The sequence below is a fragment of the Ziziphus jujuba genome, chromosome 4 (assembly GCF_031755915.1).
Source record: "Ziziphus jujuba cultivar Dongzao chromosome 4, ASM3175591v1".
Classification (NCBI taxonomy): Eukaryota; Viridiplantae; Streptophyta; class Magnoliopsida; order Rosales; family Rhamnaceae; genus Ziziphus; species Ziziphus jujuba.
Genome location: NC_083382.1, coordinates 23623881 through 23644638, shown reverse-complemented (window position 1 = coordinate 23644638; position 20758 = coordinate 23623881). Strand labels below are relative to the sequence as shown.

The following is a 20758-nucleotide window of genomic DNA, read 5'->3' as shown; positions in this document are numbered from 1 at the left end:
TAATAATAATAATAACAATAATAAGAAGAAGAATAATAACCATAATAACAATATTAATAATAATAATAACATTACTAATAATAACGATAATAAATATAATAACAATAATAATTAGAAGAAAAATAACAATAATAATAATAAATAATAATAATAACAACGGTAATAATAATATTAATAATAGAAATAATAATGACTGCATTAATAACAATAATAATAACATCAACAATAATAACAATATTAATAATAATATTGATAATAATAATAATAATAACAATAATAACAATATTAATAATAATATAAATAATAACAACATTAATAAGAATAATAACAATAATAATTAGAAATTGTTAAATAATAAACACTATTTTAACAATATTTGTTATTAAAATGCTTACTTTTGAGGATCTAGAAATTGTGAATTGAGATTTTTTTTCTAACATGGATCTTCCAAAAGTTCTTCCTTTTATGAATATAAATGTTGAATAAATAAAGAAAAGAAGATTAAAAACAAATTACTTCAATGAAAACTTCACGTACACTCAATTTTATTTTTCTGAAACTTTATGTTTACTCTCTCTATGATTTATACTGAAACAGAAGTATGCAAAACATCAAAATATGGCTAAGCTGCTATACACGTATTCTTATACTACACTCATTGTTTTACCTCTTCAAAATTATAAAGCACTAAAAAATAAGTTGTCTCATGAATGTTTGTACTTTTAAAGTTAAAAAGAAAACAAAAAAGACAGCAACGTACTTGCCTATAATAATTTTATTTTATTATTTCTCCCCGCAATTCTCTCATTGTATTATTTGTTTCTGCAATTTTCTTGTGATTTTTTCTTTTCATCACTTTACTTTTTCAGTCAAACATGTGAATTCACAGCTGTAAACTTATTATTTTTTTCATTTCAAATTTTTTTCCTATACTTTTGATATCCTACTCGATTAATATTTTGAAAAAAAAAAATCAAACAATCAATCATTTTTGCACATTCATTCATGCATTATCATTCACATTTTATTTCCTCAATTTCAGCCCTCACCCTCTCATTCACTTTTTTTTTTTTTTAAGCCAATAACAACCAAAAAACAAAAACAAAATTCCCAATTTCGGCCCTCTCTCTTCTCTTCTCTTCTCTCTGTGTATCCCCCCATCTCTTCCCCCCTTTAGTTCTCCCTTCCGGTCGGCCCTCTCTTTCCCCTCTTCTCTCTTCTCGACCGGCCATCTCTTCAAACTTCTCTATTCTCGGCCGATCTCAACCCTTACATCACAATTTCTTTTCTTTTTTTCAAGCCAATAACACAAAAAAAAAAAAAAACAACAAAATTTCCAATGGCACTCTCCTCTTTCTCTTCCCTTCTCTTCTCTTCTCTCTGTGTATCTCCCCATCACTTCCCCCCTTCAATTCTTCTCCCTTCCGACCGATTACCACAAACCAAACACACATATAAATCAACACAGACACACCCAACTAGTCTGGCCAATATATCCCAGAAATTTCCACCTTCTCCCATCGACAACCGGCCGATCTTTCCACCTTATCCACCCAAAACCTGAAATCGTCACCGCCAATGGACGATTCCGTCAACTTCCATCGATTCCGATGACAAGTCGACAACACGCGTGCAAGAAACTTCTTCCTCCCCCCTGTCGGTGTCGGACGGGGTCGACTATAACACCCCATCCCAAAGTACGTCAGAATTTTTTGCACGTTGACTGAGGTTGACCATTACTGAGACGGTCAAAATTTTAAATTTTTGTTCTGGATGGAATTTTACATTGACCGAGGCATCATTTCAATGTACGTATCGTCCTTAGTTCGTAAACTAGTAGCATATAAAAAATAGAGTTACCGTTTGAAAGTTACGAGCAAGACAAGTTGAGGTCCAAACTGTCCAAGGGGTGTCGGAGTTGACTATTTGTTCGTGCAAAGTTAAGCTTTGACTCATGCATGGTTGTGAAGTACTTATCCATAAGAGTTCATAGACCAGCGGCACGTCCGATTTGGACATGTGGCTTGAAAGTTATGGATATGCAAAATTTTTCGAATACCATAATATTTTAATATATTTTGACTTGAGTGAACAGTGTGTGCCACGTGTCATTTTTTAACCAATCCTGTGAGTGAATAGTGTCACCCATTGGTGGTTTTTATTTTGGCCAAAAACACATGTGGGTCGAGGGGAAGAGAGAAAGAGAGAGAGGATAGACCACCACTGGCCACCGCCGATTTGCCATTTTCCGGCCACCCTTTCCGTACACGCGCCACCCCACCTTGACGCCCACCTAAAAACCGGCCGACCAGTCAAAAATCACGGCCAATCGACCACTGATGCGCCCGGATGGAGACTTTTTCCGGCGGTGCCGCCGATTGCTTCAAACCCAGATTTCTCCCTGTTTGGGCCTCCGTTTGCCTCACCCCCCATCCCATCCATTCACCCATCCTCCGATCTACCATCCTACAAAAAATCACGACCAGTGGCCACCGGATGCGCCGCCGGCAGTGACGGATTCCCGTGACCACGGCGATTCGTCGGAAAATCGACTTTCCGGCTAGTTTCTAGTTGCATCACCCATCCTTTTCCACTAATTCTGACCCCCTGAATCCAAATCCGGTGTCCACTTTCCTCAATTCTTAACGGATTGTGAGAATCGAAGATCTAAAATCCGAGAGCATTCCGGCAAGATTTCGGCCACCACGGGTCCAATCTCCAGGAAGTAAGACCATATTCGTAATCCTCGCTTCACAAGCTTCGATTCGGTATATCATTCGTAAATTTTGGTTTTCGTTTGTGTTTGTTCTCCCTGGTACCCGTTTGTGAATTACCCAATTAAAATATTAATATATTTGATTTTATGTAACGTTGATATTTTAGGTGCACGTGTGGATAGTGGATTTGATCCTGTGAAGGATCTTGATTGATACGCATGCTCGAGGTGAGTTACCTACCTTCAAAATTATTTTGGATGATTAATTATATATTTTGTGTTAATTGATTATTTGGAAATTATGTTTTATGTGTTAGTGATTTAATAAAATTACTCTTTAATTTTGTATTGTTAATTTATGATAATTTTAATGTGTGTTTTGGTGCCAAAAAAATATATTTGTGAATTAAGGGAATTGTGGTTTTAATTCCTTTAATTTATTGTTATGTTTATTATTAGATTTATTGTGCATAATTATATGATTTTAATACTTTATGAATTTATGTGATTTAATATTACTTTGGTGTGGATTGATTGCATGGATTTGAAGGAAATTATTTATTTTAAATTTATTATATATTGAGGAATTGTGGAATTTAATTATTTATGAAGTTTATGTGGGTTTAAAAGATATGTTGATGTAAATTAATTTTTGAGGATTTGAGAAAGATATGGGTTTGAATTATTATGTTTAAAAATATTTATACATTGGAATATTAAAGATTTGACTTTATGCCAATGGAAAATTTGTATATTTAAATTGATGGAATTGAGAGTTGATGAATTTGAAATTTATGGAATTTATGCGATGGATTTATGATGATGATTTTAAAAAGAAATGTGAAAACTTTATGGGTTTAAATGGATAAAATAAACCCAGTAGTATTTTATACAAATATTAATTTTATAATTTACGAGTTTTTAGATGCACCACACACGTACTGGTGTTCTATATATGTGGATGTGGTTAGTGCGCACATGGATACGATTAGCGCGCAGGTGGGTGTGAATAGCGCGCAGGTGATTTATGGGTTGTCCTGTAGTTGCCATCAGACCGAGGGTCAACAAGTTGATGTAGGCCGTAGCCATCCCCTACAATGGCCAGGATGCCTATTTGCAGCGGCGCCGTGGAACGCCACCCGACTGTATACCGGTTTCTCTTTTTAACCTCCTATCTGACGGTGTTCGGGACGCTGGGTACCGTTGACGTCACTGGTATATGGTGTGTGCATCAAATGGTTTTCACGACATGATTTTTAATAAAATGTATTTAACAGTGTTTTATTAATTATTTAAATTTAAAAGTTACGCAATTTTTATAAAAATGATTTTACGAATTTATTATTCAAATTGTTTTGGTATTTTGAAATCAATTCTAATATATTATATTTTATTTCATTTTATTTTATTCTTATCATTTATTTTAAATGGGTGTTTTATTTTGATTAAATTATTCATTTACTTAATTGTTCAATTAATTGAGTTATTCTGATTATTTGATTATTTTCTGAATTGTTTTAATATGAGTTTCATTGATATCTTTGTATTATCTGTTGATGATCTGTTGTTAATCTTTTAGAATTATTATAAAAGTTTATTTTCATTTCTATTATTATTATTATTCTCATTCTAATTTTGGATTCTTAATTTGATGTGTTTTATTTGTAAATTATTTAATTAATTATTTTCTGAATCTTGGGGCATAAAACATCGGGTTTTGTGAAAACATTTTAAAAAGGGAACATTTCCAACTGAGTAATCATAAGGGTTTTGAGAGAAAATTTATTTTCAACCATTATTACTAAATCATTCATGTATTTATTTATTTAAATATTATTTATCTATTTACTTATTACTAAATTACTTAATTATTAGTAGTTAGTAGAGTAGGTCGCTCACTGAGATGATTAGCATCTCATGTTTTCAAATTTCGTTCCTTTAGGCTCAGGTGGTAGACATTGTTTGATCAGGGCGAGCTCGACAATTTGATCATTCCTGGAACTTCGAGAAGTCTTCTTTTCTTCATTTCTTATTATGAAATTTTATTTCTACTCTGTTGTATTAATTATCATACTTAGAACTTTATTAACGCTCTGTATACTATGTTGGATGTATTATTTAATTGATTATGCACTGATTCCCTGTTATTCATTTGAAGTGCTGCAAATTTGTGGAATTAAATTGTAGTAAGGTGGGAGGAATAAGGTGATGCATATATGAATATATTTTCAGTGCAGGAAAATTGTGGTAAGTCCAACCCTTAGGGGAGATTCTGCCGGATTTTCCATTGGAGGGTCCGGTAGGATTTTCCTGGGATCAAGATTTGTCTGGGGTTCCGGTGAGGGATCTTGGATGGGTCTTGACATCGACAATGGAAACTATCGCCGACATTTCCACCGTCTCGACGATATTTGCTTCTCTGATAATAATTAATTAATTAATAATAATTAAAAAAATATTTAATAGAAAATAAATATTATATTATATTTTGATATATATTTCATATATATAATTCGTTAATATGTGAATGATTAATATATATATATATATATATATTATAGCTATATATATTATATATAAAGTTCCTCGTATGTAAAATAAATAAATAAATAAATAGAAAAAATGAAATTTTTTTTAAAAAAATTTAAAAATTATTTAACCAAATATATTTTCTGTTTTTTAGTTTTGAAAATTGTTTTCGAATATTAATGGCCAAATGTTTTTTATTCTTATTAAACAGCAAAAAATAATTTTCTATTTTTTATTTTGAAAATAATATTTTAAAAATAAAAAATAGAAAACATGACCAAACAAATTTTAAATTTTGAAAAATAAAATAGAAAATAAAGCAAAGTGAGGTTTGAGGTTTTGTTCAAGTTCATAAAGCTCCTAACCCAACTAACCAAAACAAAGCCCAAACTTAAAGTCCATGAGCTACCTTGCCCAAATAGTGCATTGGAATACAAGAATTTAAAAATAAAGTATGGAAAAAAGAAATATATTTAAAAATTCAGAGGTTTATCTTTACCATTTATCTCAAAAAAGGAAAAAAAAAACAAAATTAAAATTTTTTTTTCCATATCATTGATTTGATGATGCTCTTTGACTTCCAAAATTCCAACCAAAACAAAAAAGGATATTTATTCAATTAAACTATATTTTTTCCTTTGACAATATTCAGGATTTTAGTAGAATTTGTTTCAATACATGTTCTTTATTTACTTATTTATTTTTAGGACGGCCTCTTATTAAATTCCCACATATCTTCCAACATTTTGCTTCCATTACAAAATGGAAAAGGCCATGAAAATCATCTTGAAAGAGAAGCTATGCGTCACCTAATGAGGCAATAGATTGGAAAGATAAAAAGGAGATGCCCAATGTTATTTCGTTTGAGATGAAATTTCATAGTTTCACAGTTCTGGAGAATATGCTTTATGCATAGTTTTATTATTTTTTATTTTTTTCTAAGGCAAAGCATTATTTATTTACTTATTGATTGATGAAATTTTCGTAAGAGGACTCTAATACTGCATGCTGTGCACTATGATATTCGAGTTTTTTAAGCTTCTTGCTCTTAAATAAGCATATATATATATATATATATATATATAGTGGGTGGATCTAACCCAACAAGTTAACATAAAAAAAATAATAATAATAAAATAAAATAAAAAACCAATGGATGATACGATAAAAACCACCTAAACCACAAAAGAAGGACCATTAAAACTAAAATTGTCCGTACACATATAACTGGGGAAGATCATAACAAAGAAAACATACAACACTATATATAAGAAGAAGAAACCCAACAACACAAAACATAAAACCACCACATAACATTTAAGCTGCTCATTTGGCACAGGAAGACAAACCACGTGAATGTACGTTTCTTGGAACGGGAGTGCCATTACCACGTTGGGTTAGGCAGAGAAAGGACTTCCTGATTTTTTTTTTATTTTTTTATTTTTTCTTTTGAAACTTTAAGTTCAGCATTAATGTACTTGATCATTATACATGTGATATACATTATAAGATAAGAATAATGCTTTACGATTCTTTCTTTTTTTTTTATTTCTTTTAAAAAATTATGCCTTGTGAGCATTGTATTTTGGTAATATGTATAATTGGTAGCCTGAATGTTTGTCTACACATATACATATGCGTGAGCATGTAAAAAGTTCCTATTTATTGTCAAACAATCGAGCGATGACAGCTGCAGCCACCAAAACGTTTATTGTTTTACAATGTCAAATTGGATTTCCTGGTTGGTTGCAATTCCGCATTTACTATACAAAGCTTTTACGCATTTGCCATTCCTTATCAGCCAATACAAGTCATACAGATTGAATATTAATCCTTATATTAATGGACCACCAAGCTACCACTTTCACCACCATCATTTGCCAATTGTCTACATAGTTGTGGATAAGCGTTAATAATAAGTTATACCGTAACGGAGAGGATCTTTCATGGAAAAAAAGAACAGCATCAAAAATTTAATTCAATCTTAATTTTAATTCAGCAGCAAACACGTGGCGGTTGGGCTGGCCATTCATGGCCACGGAAGCGACAATTCAAGAACCCACATAAATCCGCATGGTACAAAATATCGAAAAAACTCACTCACTGCTGCAAATTCTTCCACAGTATAGAGAGAGAGAGAGAGAGAGAGAGAGAGAGCTTGAGGGGTTAACAATGGCAGCTGTGGGGGTGGAGGAGAAGACGCACGAAAATGGAGGAGGAATAGTGGTTGTAAATCCGAAGCCGAATAAGGGAGTGACATCGAAGTTGGTAGATTGGGTAGAGACGCTGATAGTGAAGTTCATGTATGATCCATCTCAGCCTCTTCATTATCTCTCCGGTAACTTTGCTCCGGTTCCTAACCAAACTCCTCCTACCGAGGACCTTCCCGTCTGTATTTTTCTCAATTTCTCCTAATTCGAAAGTTTCAATTTCATTTCCTGTATATGAGTTTTAGCTGATTGATTCTTTTTTGGTGCATGGAATCTTCTGTGCTACAGGATTGCTTAAATGGAGAATTTGTTCGTGTGGGTCCTAACAAAATTTTCTCTGCTAATTTGATTCTTGTAGTGAAACAATTTAGATATTAAGATTCAGAGGAGTTTGTGCCTTATGTTTCATTTTTCTTGCTCTCTTCGGTTTTTAACATAAAAAAAATACGATTTTTTTTTTTTATTAGTAGCTTAATTATATCAAATACCAAATATCAAAATTTAAAATTTTAAAAATAATTAAAAATAAATTTATTGATGTATTAAAATTTTATTTAAAAAAAGTTAATATTGTGATAATATCATGATTAATAAATATAATTTTAAATTTTAATATTTAATATATTTTAAAAATTAAAAAATATTTTAATATTAATATTAAAGATTTAATTTGTACTTTTATTTATATATATATATATATATATATTTGTGCTTGTGGGTTTCAAGACCTATTATAATTGAAAAGTCATTGAGCATGATGTCAAAGGAGAAAAAAAAAATGAAATGATTTTGGGAAAGTTTGAGAAGTTTAGCCGTAATTCGGGCAATGGAGACTGAAGAGAAAGATAAGGGAGGTAAGAGAGAGTTGGATTTTGCTCCTTTAGTCGGTATACCCATGAACCCTTGAAAGGCCTATCAAGACTTGAAGGTTTGGGCCGGCCTCTTAAAGGTCTAGAGGGGATTGAGTTTATCAAGCCCATAAATAAAGTTGACATGGACTTTTTTCTTAAATAAATAATAACCTGAACAACCTAAAGAAATTAAACCAATATAAGTGTTCAGATGGATAGGTTAAAAATTAAATGGATCAAATTATGAAAGTAAATCAAGAAAAACAACATCATTTGATCCATTTACTAATTAAGCTCCAATTCATATATAAGAATCAATTAAGCTTTTTTTTGGTCAAATAGAATTTTATAACCATACATTTAAAGTCGATAAATACATAGCCATGATAATCAACTTCTTCAACTGTTTTGTAAATTCTAATTTTGAGTGTTTTTCCTTCATTCTAAATGAGCAGGATGCATCAATATTTTAATAATAAAACTACATTAAAATTCTCTCGGTCTTCTATAAAAAATAAATAAATAAAATAAAAACTTATTCAAGTGTTGTTTTAACCAAAAATCTTTTAGAATAAAAAGAAACCTAGAATAATTGTCAGCACAAACAGTCAGGTTGGTCTTCACCAGTCCTTCTCCATTACTGGGCCCTACCGAAGAAAATAAAAAGAATATAAAAATTTAAAAAAACACAACAGACAAATTCCTTGGAAAACCTAAAAGGGCGCTTCATGGAAGAACAAAAAATGGTGAATGCCATTTTTGGGTTTTTGGCGCAGAAGAGAAATTTAGAGAAGCTTTTGGTTTTTGGTGAAGTAGCCAATGGATTTTTTTTTTTTTTTTAATTATTATTGTGTTTTTTGTGAGCGAATCAGTATAGAAGGGTATTGGTTTTGAGTTTTCTGACGTGGAAAATATTTGATTAATTGCTGGTTACAGGCAAAAATCTCCGACCTTCCATTTTTTTTTTAAAATTTTTTTTTAAAGGTAACTTTTCAACTTGTTTTTTAGGTTGACACATAGGATAGGAGGACACAGGACTACATACATTATACATATAGAAAAAATTATACTCAAATTTTTTTTTTTTAAAGAACAGTTAACTAACTGCATGGAAAATAATTGAAAATTTATCCTTAGTAAGGAATTAAAATTTGAAAATCTAGCATTAATTTGTAAAAAAGTTCAGTTATAGATATGATAAACCAATATGAGATTTAGTTGTTTAATATAAAAGAATTTAAATGAGGATCAAAACAAATCAAGTGCATTCTCTCCCAACACAAAATTACATATATTAATCTTTTCAATGCAATGCGAATGTTCCAGCTAGACCTCAAACTTCCGTGGGTAGGGTATGAGGAAATTCTCCTATGTATTTAATAATAAATTATTGTTTTAAGTTTTTTTTTTTCTCTCCTAACGTTATTATTATTATTTTTTGATAATATTTGAATAGACAATATATAAAAACATTAATGTTTATTATTGATTTCAAAAATCATTAAAAAAATACATAATATAAAAGATATTAAATTTGTTACTCTATTTTAATTAAATTTATTATTGTAATTTACTTTTCATTATCTTTTTGTATTTTTGTTCGATCAAAAAATTTTATTTCTAGCATTAAAAAAGTGAATTGGGCCATACCGGAAAAAAAAAAATATTTTTTATTTAAAAAAGAAAAAAACACAACAGACAAATCCGTTGGAAAACTTAAAAGGCAATGCCAATTTTCGGTTTTTGGTGATGAAGAGAAATTTAGAGAGGCTTTTGGTTTTTGGTGAAGTAGACACAGAGTATTTCTTTTTTTTCTTTTTTTTTTCTTTTTTTTTTTTTTTTTGGGTGAATCAGTAGAGATGGCTATTGGTTTTGGGTTTTCTGGCATGGAAAGTGTTTGATTAATTTTCTGGTTACGGGCTCTTAAATCTCCGACCCTCCATTTTTGTTTGTTTTTTTTTTTTTTTTTTAAAGGTAACTTTTCCACTTGTTTTTTTGGTTGACATAGGAGCACATACATTATACAAATGGGACAAATTATACTCTCTTTTTTTTTTATTTTTTTTTTATTTTATAGAATATGCACATAAAATTAAAAGTAATCTTTGCTTTTTACAGTAGTCATTTTGGTTTCTCTATTTCCCATAAGACTTCTTTTTCTTTTTTTCAAAGAACAGTTAACCAACTGCATAGAAAATAATTGAAATTCGTCTTCAATAAGGAATAAAAATTTGAAAATCCGACATTAATTTGTAAAAAAGTTCAACTACGGATATGGTAAACTACAATGAGATTTAATTGTTTAATATAAAAGAATTTAATGAGGATTAAATCAAATCAAATTAAGTGACACCTTCTATCCCAATCCAAAATAACATATATTACTCTTTTCAATGCAATGCGAAAGTTCCAGCTACACCTCGAACTTCTATGGGTGGCCAGGGAATTATCCTATATATTTAATATTAAATTATTGTTTTAGGTTTTTCCACCCCTAAAATTATTATTATTATTTGGTAATGTTTGAATAACAATATATAAAAACTTTATTGATTATTATTGATTTCAAAAATCATGAAAAAAAAAAACTTAATATAAAAAGATATTAAATTTATTATCGTATTTTAATTTTTTTTTTTTTTTAAATAGAGAAGTAGAAATACAGTTTGCAATGTGGATTACTAGTGATGGCGGGTTATCTTTTTTGCTTGTGTACTCAATGATGATTTTTTTTACTATCTAAGATACTCTTTATGCAACTTTAAGAGGGGAAGGGGGGGAAGGTATTAACGTTTTCTCATTAATAGATGTTTAAAGGCTTAATATTTTTGAGTTAAAAGATATTTGCTTTTTTACTTTTAAAATTTTCTTTAAAATTTAAATTATGGATACATATCAGTGCAGAGTATTAACAATTTCATATGTATGTGTTTTGTATTTTTTAATATCTGTTGGTGTTGAACATTTTGGTGGTCAACGTATTGTCTAGAATTACAAAATTTGAGCCAATATTGGATCTTTGTAACCTTGCAAGGATGAAAGATAAACATATAATCAAACGTTGAAATTTCATATATGTGAAATTCTGAAAGCAAATTGATGATTGTAGGTATTGAAGGGCACAATCCTAGTGGATGTGGCTTTGTTAAGCTTCTAAAATTGTAGATTCTATCTCGTTATCATCGCTCTTATATGAATTTGCATCCGCCAAAGAAGCATTTTTTTTTTATATGTTTTTTTTCTTTTTATTTTTTTATTTATTTTTTTTGCTGAGACATCAAAAAAGCACGCTTTAAATGAAGATGTTCAGTCAACTGATTCTTCTTTTTATTATATTTTTATATTTTTGTTAGATCGAAAAGTTCCATTTCTAACATTAAATGTGTGACCTTGTCAATTAAAAGAGTGACGTTTTCATTTCATTTCTAGCATGAAAAAAATTTCATTAAAAAAGTGATCTTTTATAATAAAAGCATCGTTACAATACTTTTAAAATAAGGTGACTTCTTAAATTGGTTATAAGAGTGTAGTATTATTTTTTATTTATTTTTAAGGACATTTTTATTACGGATATTTTTAATGTGGTTGTGTTTAAAATATGGATATGGTATTCGTTGGGGGTATGTGGATACATTGTTTGGGTCATATAATTATCATGCCCCAAAAAGGAAGAAAAATTGTTAGTTATCATTTATATATTATAATATATACATGTGTAGTTATTAAGCCTGCCTGATATTTTGCACACTAAGCCAAGAACACTATATGTCAAAGGGCAATTATACAAAACGGACAATGCTGTATATAACACCACAAGCTACTGAAATAAAGTACATCTACATATATGGTCCAATTACTCAAACTAGCATACGTAAATTAAAGAATAATAATAGAAATTTTAAATTTGATTATATGTTCTGTATCCATTTATATAATATATATATATATATATATGAATGAACATATATATCCTTAGCAAAAAAAAGGAAAAAAAAAAAAAAAAGAAGAAAGGGGAACATAAATATATATCAATTATAACTACAACTTACATGTGAGGCTAGGCTAGAATATGGATAAATTTTTGAATATTGGTTAACTTGTTCAAAGCTCAAATCTCGCCAATACTCTGATGGAAGAAACTGAATGATTATTTTCTTTAGTGATGCAGCAATCTTAACTATTAACTTCATCGTATTGGATTACCTCCACGCTACAACTATTAATTTCATGACCCAATTTTATTTTATTATTATTAGTTTTTTAAGCAGGTCTCTACTTTCTCTTCTTATATTGCTGACATTTTCCTTTCAATATTTTATACATATAAATATATCTATACACATATATATAGATATATTTTCTCATGGACTGCGTTTATTTTTTGTGGTCCCTTGTGTTCTACATTTCTTTACATGCTTAATCTGAAAGCTCAGCAATATTATCTCAAATATATATTTATATATATATATATATATGCATTTTAAAAGCTCAATAAGAATTCAGGTTATATAAAAATTGTAGTTGGATCAGAATACAAAACTGAAAAACCAAAAGTTCGATTGGAATTTGTTTTTGGTGAATAAGTTCTAATGGAATTGGTCCATTATAGGATGTCTACATAGACTTTACCAAAAAGCATAGACTAATTAATGTTCCTTCTTTGCTTTTGAATCAGAAAGAGAAAAACCGTAACAACACAAAAAAAAAAAAAAAAGACTAGAAAGACAAGAGAGAGGTAGGAAAAAAAAAAAAATGCTATAAAAAACTGTGACAAAACCACCTTGACCTGAGAGAAGGAGTCGGTCAGACTTGCCGCGCCTGAGCTGCAGCTGAGGATGCCGATGGCGATGCCGACCCCGATGCCGACCCTGCTTCGGATCCACCCTTCGACTGCAATGCTGCTGCCATCGCGTCCGCACCTCCGCGGCCTCCTCGGCCACTACCTTTGGTGAAGCAGTCGTACAACCTTTTTTCTTGGATATGCACTTGGGAAGCTGAAATTTACGTTGCAGGGTCCTCGCAACCCGGTACCGATCTCAGCTGATATCCCAAATGGGAGTAAAATCAGCCCACTCATTCAGTTTTTTCAAAGCCATGAACTGATCTACCGTTCCTACCGAAAGCTTCCTAAACTTATTGTGTTTTGCCGAGAAAGCGAGAAACCATGGCAAAACCTCCTCTTTAACCTTCTTTCTGTCTTTTTTCAGAAGTTTATATTCCTTTCGAAGCTGTGTCAATGTTTTTCTCATTTCCTTTTTTTGGTTTCCTAAAAGACTGAGTTTAGCTTCCAACTCACCTTTCTCTTCTTCAGGCATGGTGCCCTCCAGTTTCTTCTTCTTTTTCAACCCCCCGGCGTCAGATTTGTTTATTTTCAAACCATTCTTGAGGAGGCGGATGTCCCTTCCCTTCTTGCCCTCAAGAAACAAATGGGCATCGTATTTAGAGGAAAACGCTCTCAGATCTGAGAAAGTCACTGTTCCCGTTATTGGATCAGCTTTTCGCTCAGGAACGGCCGGAGAAAGAGTTTTGGCCATTTAGAGAGTAAACTTTTTTTTTGGTTTAGGCAAAATGAGACAGGTTTTCTTTGCTGAGAACAAAGCCTTTGGTCTCTCTCTCGGCACTCTTTTAATACATTTTTTTTCTAACTTGTCATTAGATTTTTAAAAAGACCTCCCTTTTATTTTTATTTTTATTTTTAAATTCATGGTAAATTTTCTTATACTATCTATCTATCTATCAGTTTACTTATTGATAATTTTGACCAATTGATTGAAAATAAACTTATGGTCAAATTGTTTTTTCTTTTTACTTTCACATATAAAATTGGCCTCTCTAGCTTGATGGTTAATTAAGAGATTAACTACTAAACACCAGATTTGACATTTTCAAGGTCATAATACAGATTTTTTTTTTTTGTTTTTTTTAACTGGATTATTCACCAAAAAAAAAAAAATAGTTAACGGGATTGGGATGCATATGGGTTTCTAAAAGCTCGTAAAAATTAATTTAAACAAAATATGAATGCACTGCCCCAATCAGATTTATATAATTTTTCAAGAAATATAATACTCATTTCGTTAGTATTTTAATTTATATTTAAAATTTTAATTAGTTAATAACAAAATAGATACGTAATAACACAAATGCATTTTTACCATAATACTTATTATCTACTAGATTGTTTTAGTAACATAGAAGCTGAGTTTCCAATTCTTTGAACTTAATACACATCTCTTCTCTTTAATTAGTTTATTTTTTAATAGAAAAAAAAAATAGTTCGCGTTAGTTAATAAGTTCCTAACATACTTATTTGCTTGAATCAACTTTTTTGCTTTAAATTTGTATTTTGGAACCTTGGGAAATTATAAGTGATTTCTTTGGCTTGGCTAAAGTATCAGTAGCAGTAGAAAAAGCAATCAAATAATAAAATGATGCAGAGAGGAATTCAAAAATAAATAAAAATCCCAGACCAGCTGAAGTTATTCACATTAATGCAATTGGTGAAAAACAAAAAAAAAAAAAACTTTTATACAAATTTATATTTCGTCGTTTTGAAAATAAATTTCTATATATACAGTTTATAAATACTGCTTATTGATTAAAAAAAAAGGGGGGGGGGGGGGGAATGAACAGTGTAAGTTTATTAATTGTAAAAAAAAAAAAAACAAAAAATGTGTTATTTTTTTGTTCAAGACACATAAAACCAATACCCAAACAAACATATAATAAAGGACAAACAAAGAAAGAGATTGGTTTGCTGAAAATCAACTTAATGGTTTGCTTAGCCATTGGTTTTCAAAACCAATACTAATACTGTTTGACTACGCATTGATCAGTTCGATTAATTAACCGGTGGTGGTCAATGTTTTTAATTTTTCAGTCAGTTTTTTTAATTTTCTGATTATATTGAACAGCTCCAAATGTTGCTAAAGCTGAAAGTAGAGAGAGATGGCAGAATTAATTTTCGGCGGTAGCGTTTGTTATGCAATGTACGACCTTTTCCATTGCTAACATATAGACTGATAGAGATTCACCAAAAAGAAAACATATAGACTGATAGAGAAGACTCTAATAGTAATAGACTAGTGGTGGCAAGAAGCATGTTTGTCCATGTTGAGGCATGTCACAGCATATCTGTCATATCTTCAAGCATAGCAGAGCATGTCAGTCACATCTTTTACAGTGTTTTTGCAAAACCTTAATTTGATTTTGAGAAAGGATCGGGACAAGGACAAGCCCTTTCTCACTTTTTCTTTCTTAGGGGTCTGAATATTTTAAGATGAGGACAGAAATTTATCGAAACGTCAATTACATGTTTTCTTTTGCTGAATAAAAGTAATTACACTTTTGTGTCCCATTCATTGTGGGTTTTTTTCGCATTCAAGATTAAAAATTAATGAGATTTAGGTTAATTATATAGGTTCACCATTACAAAACAATATTATATATAAAATATCCAAATAAGGATTTTGTTGGGTCCTAAATGAACAATCTTTAAAGAAAAACAAAATAAGAAGTAAGATTTAATAATGAATAATATAACAGTAATAAATTTTCTTTTAACTGCTGAAAGATACCCAACTAGTATTGCTGTCTCCTTCTTTGTTTAATGAATATTCTCTGTTAGATTTTTTATACATCCAACCCTATCTATTACATATTTATCTAAAATATTAAAAAAAAAAATCATCTATTACGTTTATTAAAAATTAAAGTCTCATTTATTATGAGAAAAAAAAAAGAAAAAAAAACTCACCAATGCAGAGAAATACTGTTAAAATCCATTTTTTACAAGCTGACAAATTTAATTATAAATTAGTTTTATAAATTTGGAACGTCTGACAATAATTTTATATATATATATATATATATAGATATGGAAGAAAGCATGCAAGGAATATATATTTATCTCTCTCTATATATATATTTTCCATAAAACAATTTGCATTATCAAATGAGGATAGAGGAATTTTCAATATCTTCCTTGCAATCTCTTGCGGGAATAAATAATTAACCAACCAATATACCATTGAGCAGAAACAGGATCAACAAGATCACTCACCTTGTCAAAGGAATTATTTCTATAATCTAGCAAATCACCAAAAATGAGCACCACCTACGTTCCCAAATTTTTGGTTCCCAAATTTTTATATCATTTCCAGACCCAACATGCCATTGAGCCAACAATTTAATTACCTCCTGACCACACATTACACTCCTCCAAGTCCAAGATTGCTTGGAAGAACGCTTAGCTTCCAAAAAATCCAAGTTTGGAAAATATATACCTTTTTTCTTTTTCTTTTTCACATGATATTTCTATTGGATTGTCTCAATAAACATTTTTTTTGGTGAAAGGATTGTCTCAATAAACTTGTTCTGGGATTGAATAGTCATGTCAATAAACTTGCCTTTAACTTAGTTTTTCTCTTTTATATATATATATATATATAATCATATGAAACTTGTTAATCTTGATGAAGTATTTTGATACAAGGCAGCTAACATTTAAACATAGGACACAACGTTACAAACTAATCACTGAGCACATGTTAAACAAGACAACAAAACGCACAGCATCCAAGTGAATAAGGATGCCACATCCCTCAGTACTCTCCTGGAATGCTCCACTCTACAGATGGGAGAGAAGAAAAAGTTCTCTTTGTGATACCAGATAGCTAGCACAGGACAGCTGTAACTGTGCTTTGTCAGTTGCATAGGGCTACATTTAGCTTCCTATACGTGTAAGCATATTATTTGTTGCACTTTATCTATTTAAAATAGATAATGATAGAGCTCGTAGCTTTCAGGCCAAGCGACCTTTGTTCAAATTGCTTTCACAGATTTAACAGTCCACACGCAAAAAACATAACCCGCCATCACAAGTAATCCACATTGCAAATTGGATTTCTACATTAATAAATAATAAACATGTTTTTATATCAAGCAAATTTTTTCTTCATGATTTTTTAAATAAATAATAAGTTAAAAGTTTTGATATAATGTCTATTTCAACGTAACCCCCTTTTCTTTTAATAATTTTAAACATAACCCTAGGCAAAAAAGAGAAAAAGGAAGAAAGACTGATTTAGGTCTCTTTCTAAACAATAGTTAAATATTTAGGAGAATTCTCTCGTACCCAGCCCATGGATGTTTGAGGTCTAGCTAGAACTTTGGCATTGCAAATCTTAGATCGGTACAAAATGTGGACACCTGATTTGATTTGATCATTAAGGCTCATTAAATTCTTTTATATTATATTAAACAATAAAATCTCATTGTAGTTTATCATATCTATAGCTTAACTCTTACACAAATGTACCAAAATTTCAAATTTTGATTCCTTACCAAATAAAAATTTCAATTATTTCCATCCATCTGGTTAACTGTCCAAAGAAAAAAAAAAAAAAGTCTTATGGGAAATAGAGAAACCAAAAAGAATACTTTAAAAAGCCTTATGAGAAATCGAGAAAGCAAGACTACTTTTTATTTTCTTTGCATATCCTAAAAAGTATAATTTGTCCTATATGTATGATGTATGTGCTCCTGTGTCCTATCATATGAACCAAAAAAAGAAGTTGAAAAGTTACCCCAAAAAAAGAGATCATTTATATATAATATATATAAATAATGATAAAGCATTCTTATAACTAGTTTAATAGGTCACTTTAATTTAAAATGTTCTTAATTTTATTACAAGAGAATTCATTTATGTTTTTAAAAATGATAACTTGTTCTTATAACTAATTTAAGGTCAAATTATTTTGAATTGACAAGTAAAAAAGAGAACAAATTTTTATTTTTAGTTTTCATATAGTACGTAAATTTAATGCTACAAATGAAACTTCTGCAGCTAACAAAAATACAAAAAAGATAATGAAACGTAGATTACCAAAATCAGCATACTTTGAGGTTAATCTAAATATACCCCAAAAATTACTCTATACCTCCATTTTCTTCATAGCTTATCATTTCCAGACTTGTATAATGTGATTGTGTTTAAAATATGGATATGGTATTCGTTGGGTGTATTTGGATACATTGTTTGGGTCATATAATTATCATGCCCCCAAAAGGAAGAAAAATTGTTAGTTATCACTTATATATTATAATATATACATGTGTGGTTATTAAGCCTGCCTGATATTTTGCACTCTAAGCCAAGAACACTATATGTCAAAGGGCAATTATACAAAACAGACAATGCTATATATAACACCACAAGCTATTTAAATAAAGTACATCTACATATATGGTCCAATTAATCAAACTAGCATACGTAAATTAAAGAATAATAATAGAAATTTTAAAGTTGATTGTATGTTCTGTATCCATTTATATAATATATATATATATATATATATATGAATGAACATATATATCCTTAGCAAAAAAAGGGGGAAAAAAAAAAGGAACATAAATATATATCAATTATAACAACAAGTACATGTGAGGGTAGAATATAGATAAATTTTTGAATATTGGTTGACTTGTCCAAAGCTCAAATCTCACCAATACTCTGATGGAAGAAACTGAATGATTATTTTCTTTAGTGATGCAGCAATCTTAACTATTGTTTTCAACGTATTGGATTACCTCCACGCTACAACTATTAATTTCATGAGCCAAATTTTTTTTTTTTTTCTTTTAAGCAGGTCTTTACTCTCTCTTCTTATATAAAACTGAAAAACCAAAAGTTTGATTGGAATTTGTTTTTGGTGAATAAGTTCTACTGGAATTGGTCCATTATAGGATGTCTACATAGACTTTACCCAAAAACATAGACTAATTAATTGTCCTTCTTTGCTTTTGAATCAGAAAGAGAAAAACCGTAACAACACCCAAAAAAAAAAAAAAAAAAAAGACTAGAAAGACAAGAGAGGCGCAAGAGAGAGGCAAGAGAAAAAAAAATGCTAGAAAAAACAGTGACAGGCATCGACCTAATTTGTTATTATTCCTTAATATCATATTTTGTTTTACTAGAAAGATTGTCTTATTGGGAGAAAACAAAACCCTTATTTGGATATTTTATATATAATATTGTTTCGTAATGGTGAACCCATATAATTAACCTAAATCTCATTAATTTTTAATCTTAAATGTCTGTCTATAGACATTAATTTCAAAAACGCACAACGAATGGAACACAAAAATGTAATTAGCGTTTACATGAATTTCTGTCCTTATCTTAAAATATTCAAACTGTAAGGGCAGACAAGTAAGAAAGAGTGAAGAAAGGCTTGGCCTTGTCCTGAAACTCTATCAAAATCAAATTAAGGTACTGCAGGGACACTATAAAAGATATGACAGATATTCTGCTATGTGTCTGAATGAGGCCAAATATGCTTGTCGCTGCCACTAAGCCTATTACTGTCAGCCTCTTGTCTAATAACCAAACTCAAAAAGCTAGAACAGTTGACCCCTCTTGCAATGGAATGCAGCCCCTCGATCTGAAAGAAACCAAAACAAATAAATAAATAAATAAATAAGGGAAATTTAGTGAACATGTTTATATATATACACAAAAATTTATCATTTTTTCTACCATACATTATATATATATATATATATATCGTTATTATGCATATGATAGGATTCTTAATTAGGCATTATTTTTTCTTCACAATCAATTATAAAATATAATTTGTTTAAATATGTCTTTAGAATAATTTTTGAATTCCAACACAGAACATGCTCTATAAATCTTGCTTGATGTGGTGCATTAATCTTTTGTTTCATTTTTTTTTCTAGCTTTTTAAAAACCCATATGCTTTTCTCTATATCTTTATCCCACCTAATATTATGGGTTGACTGTAAGACTAAATATTGAAACTTGGATTTCAATTTTTTTACATTTATAAGTTGATTGAAAAGCTAATTAGGAAAACAATAGGGGAAAAAAAAAAATAAGGAAGTTAGCGAGGCAGTACCATAAAAGTGGAGTGAAGATATAAAAGTGTAAGCATTATTTGGTAGACTTGCCGAATTTACTAAAAAAATTATAGAAGTTACAAAACCTCTTGTTTTTGATTGAGGGAAGCTAAAAAAACCTAATATTATTTTTAGGTCAGCTAGCAGTAATAGAAGTAAATATTAATTGGAAATTGAAATGCATCTTAATATTATTCGGAAATTGAAATGCATCTTAATTTTAAGGCACATCATAAGAAATACTTTATTGATTACGAGATAAACATTAATTTAATCACGATATTTATCTGTTTAAATTAATTTAAGATAATTTTTTTCAATAAAACAATCATTTAGAATGAGCATGATTTTTTTTTTTTTAAATTTTCAATAAACTGAATGTTCTTCTTTTTAATTTTTCTATAGAATGGAAGCGGTTGTGGATAATTTATTTCTTTAAATAACATGTTAAGCCTTTTCCCAAAGTTATATAATTAATCATTTTTGTTTTTGGTAAAAGCCTATGATCATTTATATATATAATT

General features: G+C 29.8%; 1 protein-coding gene across 1 annotated transcript; it reads left to right on the top strand.

The window, feature by feature from the left end:
* The first annotated feature begins 7359 nt into the window (after nucleotides 1-7359).
* On the top strand, nucleotides 7360-7893 carry LOC132803486 (carotenoid 9,10(9',10')-cleavage dioxygenase 1-like). Its single transcript, XM_060816642.1, has 2 exons — nucleotides 7360-7633; nucleotides 7744-7893. Exons 1-2 carry the CDS (start codon nucleotides 7418-7420, stop codon nucleotides 7831-7833), a joined length of 306 nt encoding a protein of 101 aa, XP_060672625.1. The 5' UTR covers nucleotides 7360-7417; the 3' UTR covers nucleotides 7834-7893.
* The last annotated feature ends 12865 nt before the right edge of the window (nucleotides 7894-20758 follow it).

Coding starts and splice junctions, on each gene's coding strand:
- LOC132803486 (XM_060816642.1), top strand. CDS start 7,418: ATGGCAGCTGTGGGGGTGGAGGAGAAGACGCACGAAAATGGAGGAGGA. Junction 7,634..7,743: donor CTCCTACCGAGGACCTTCCC/GTCTGTATTTTT, acceptor TCTGTGCTACAG/GATTGCTTAAATGGAGAATT.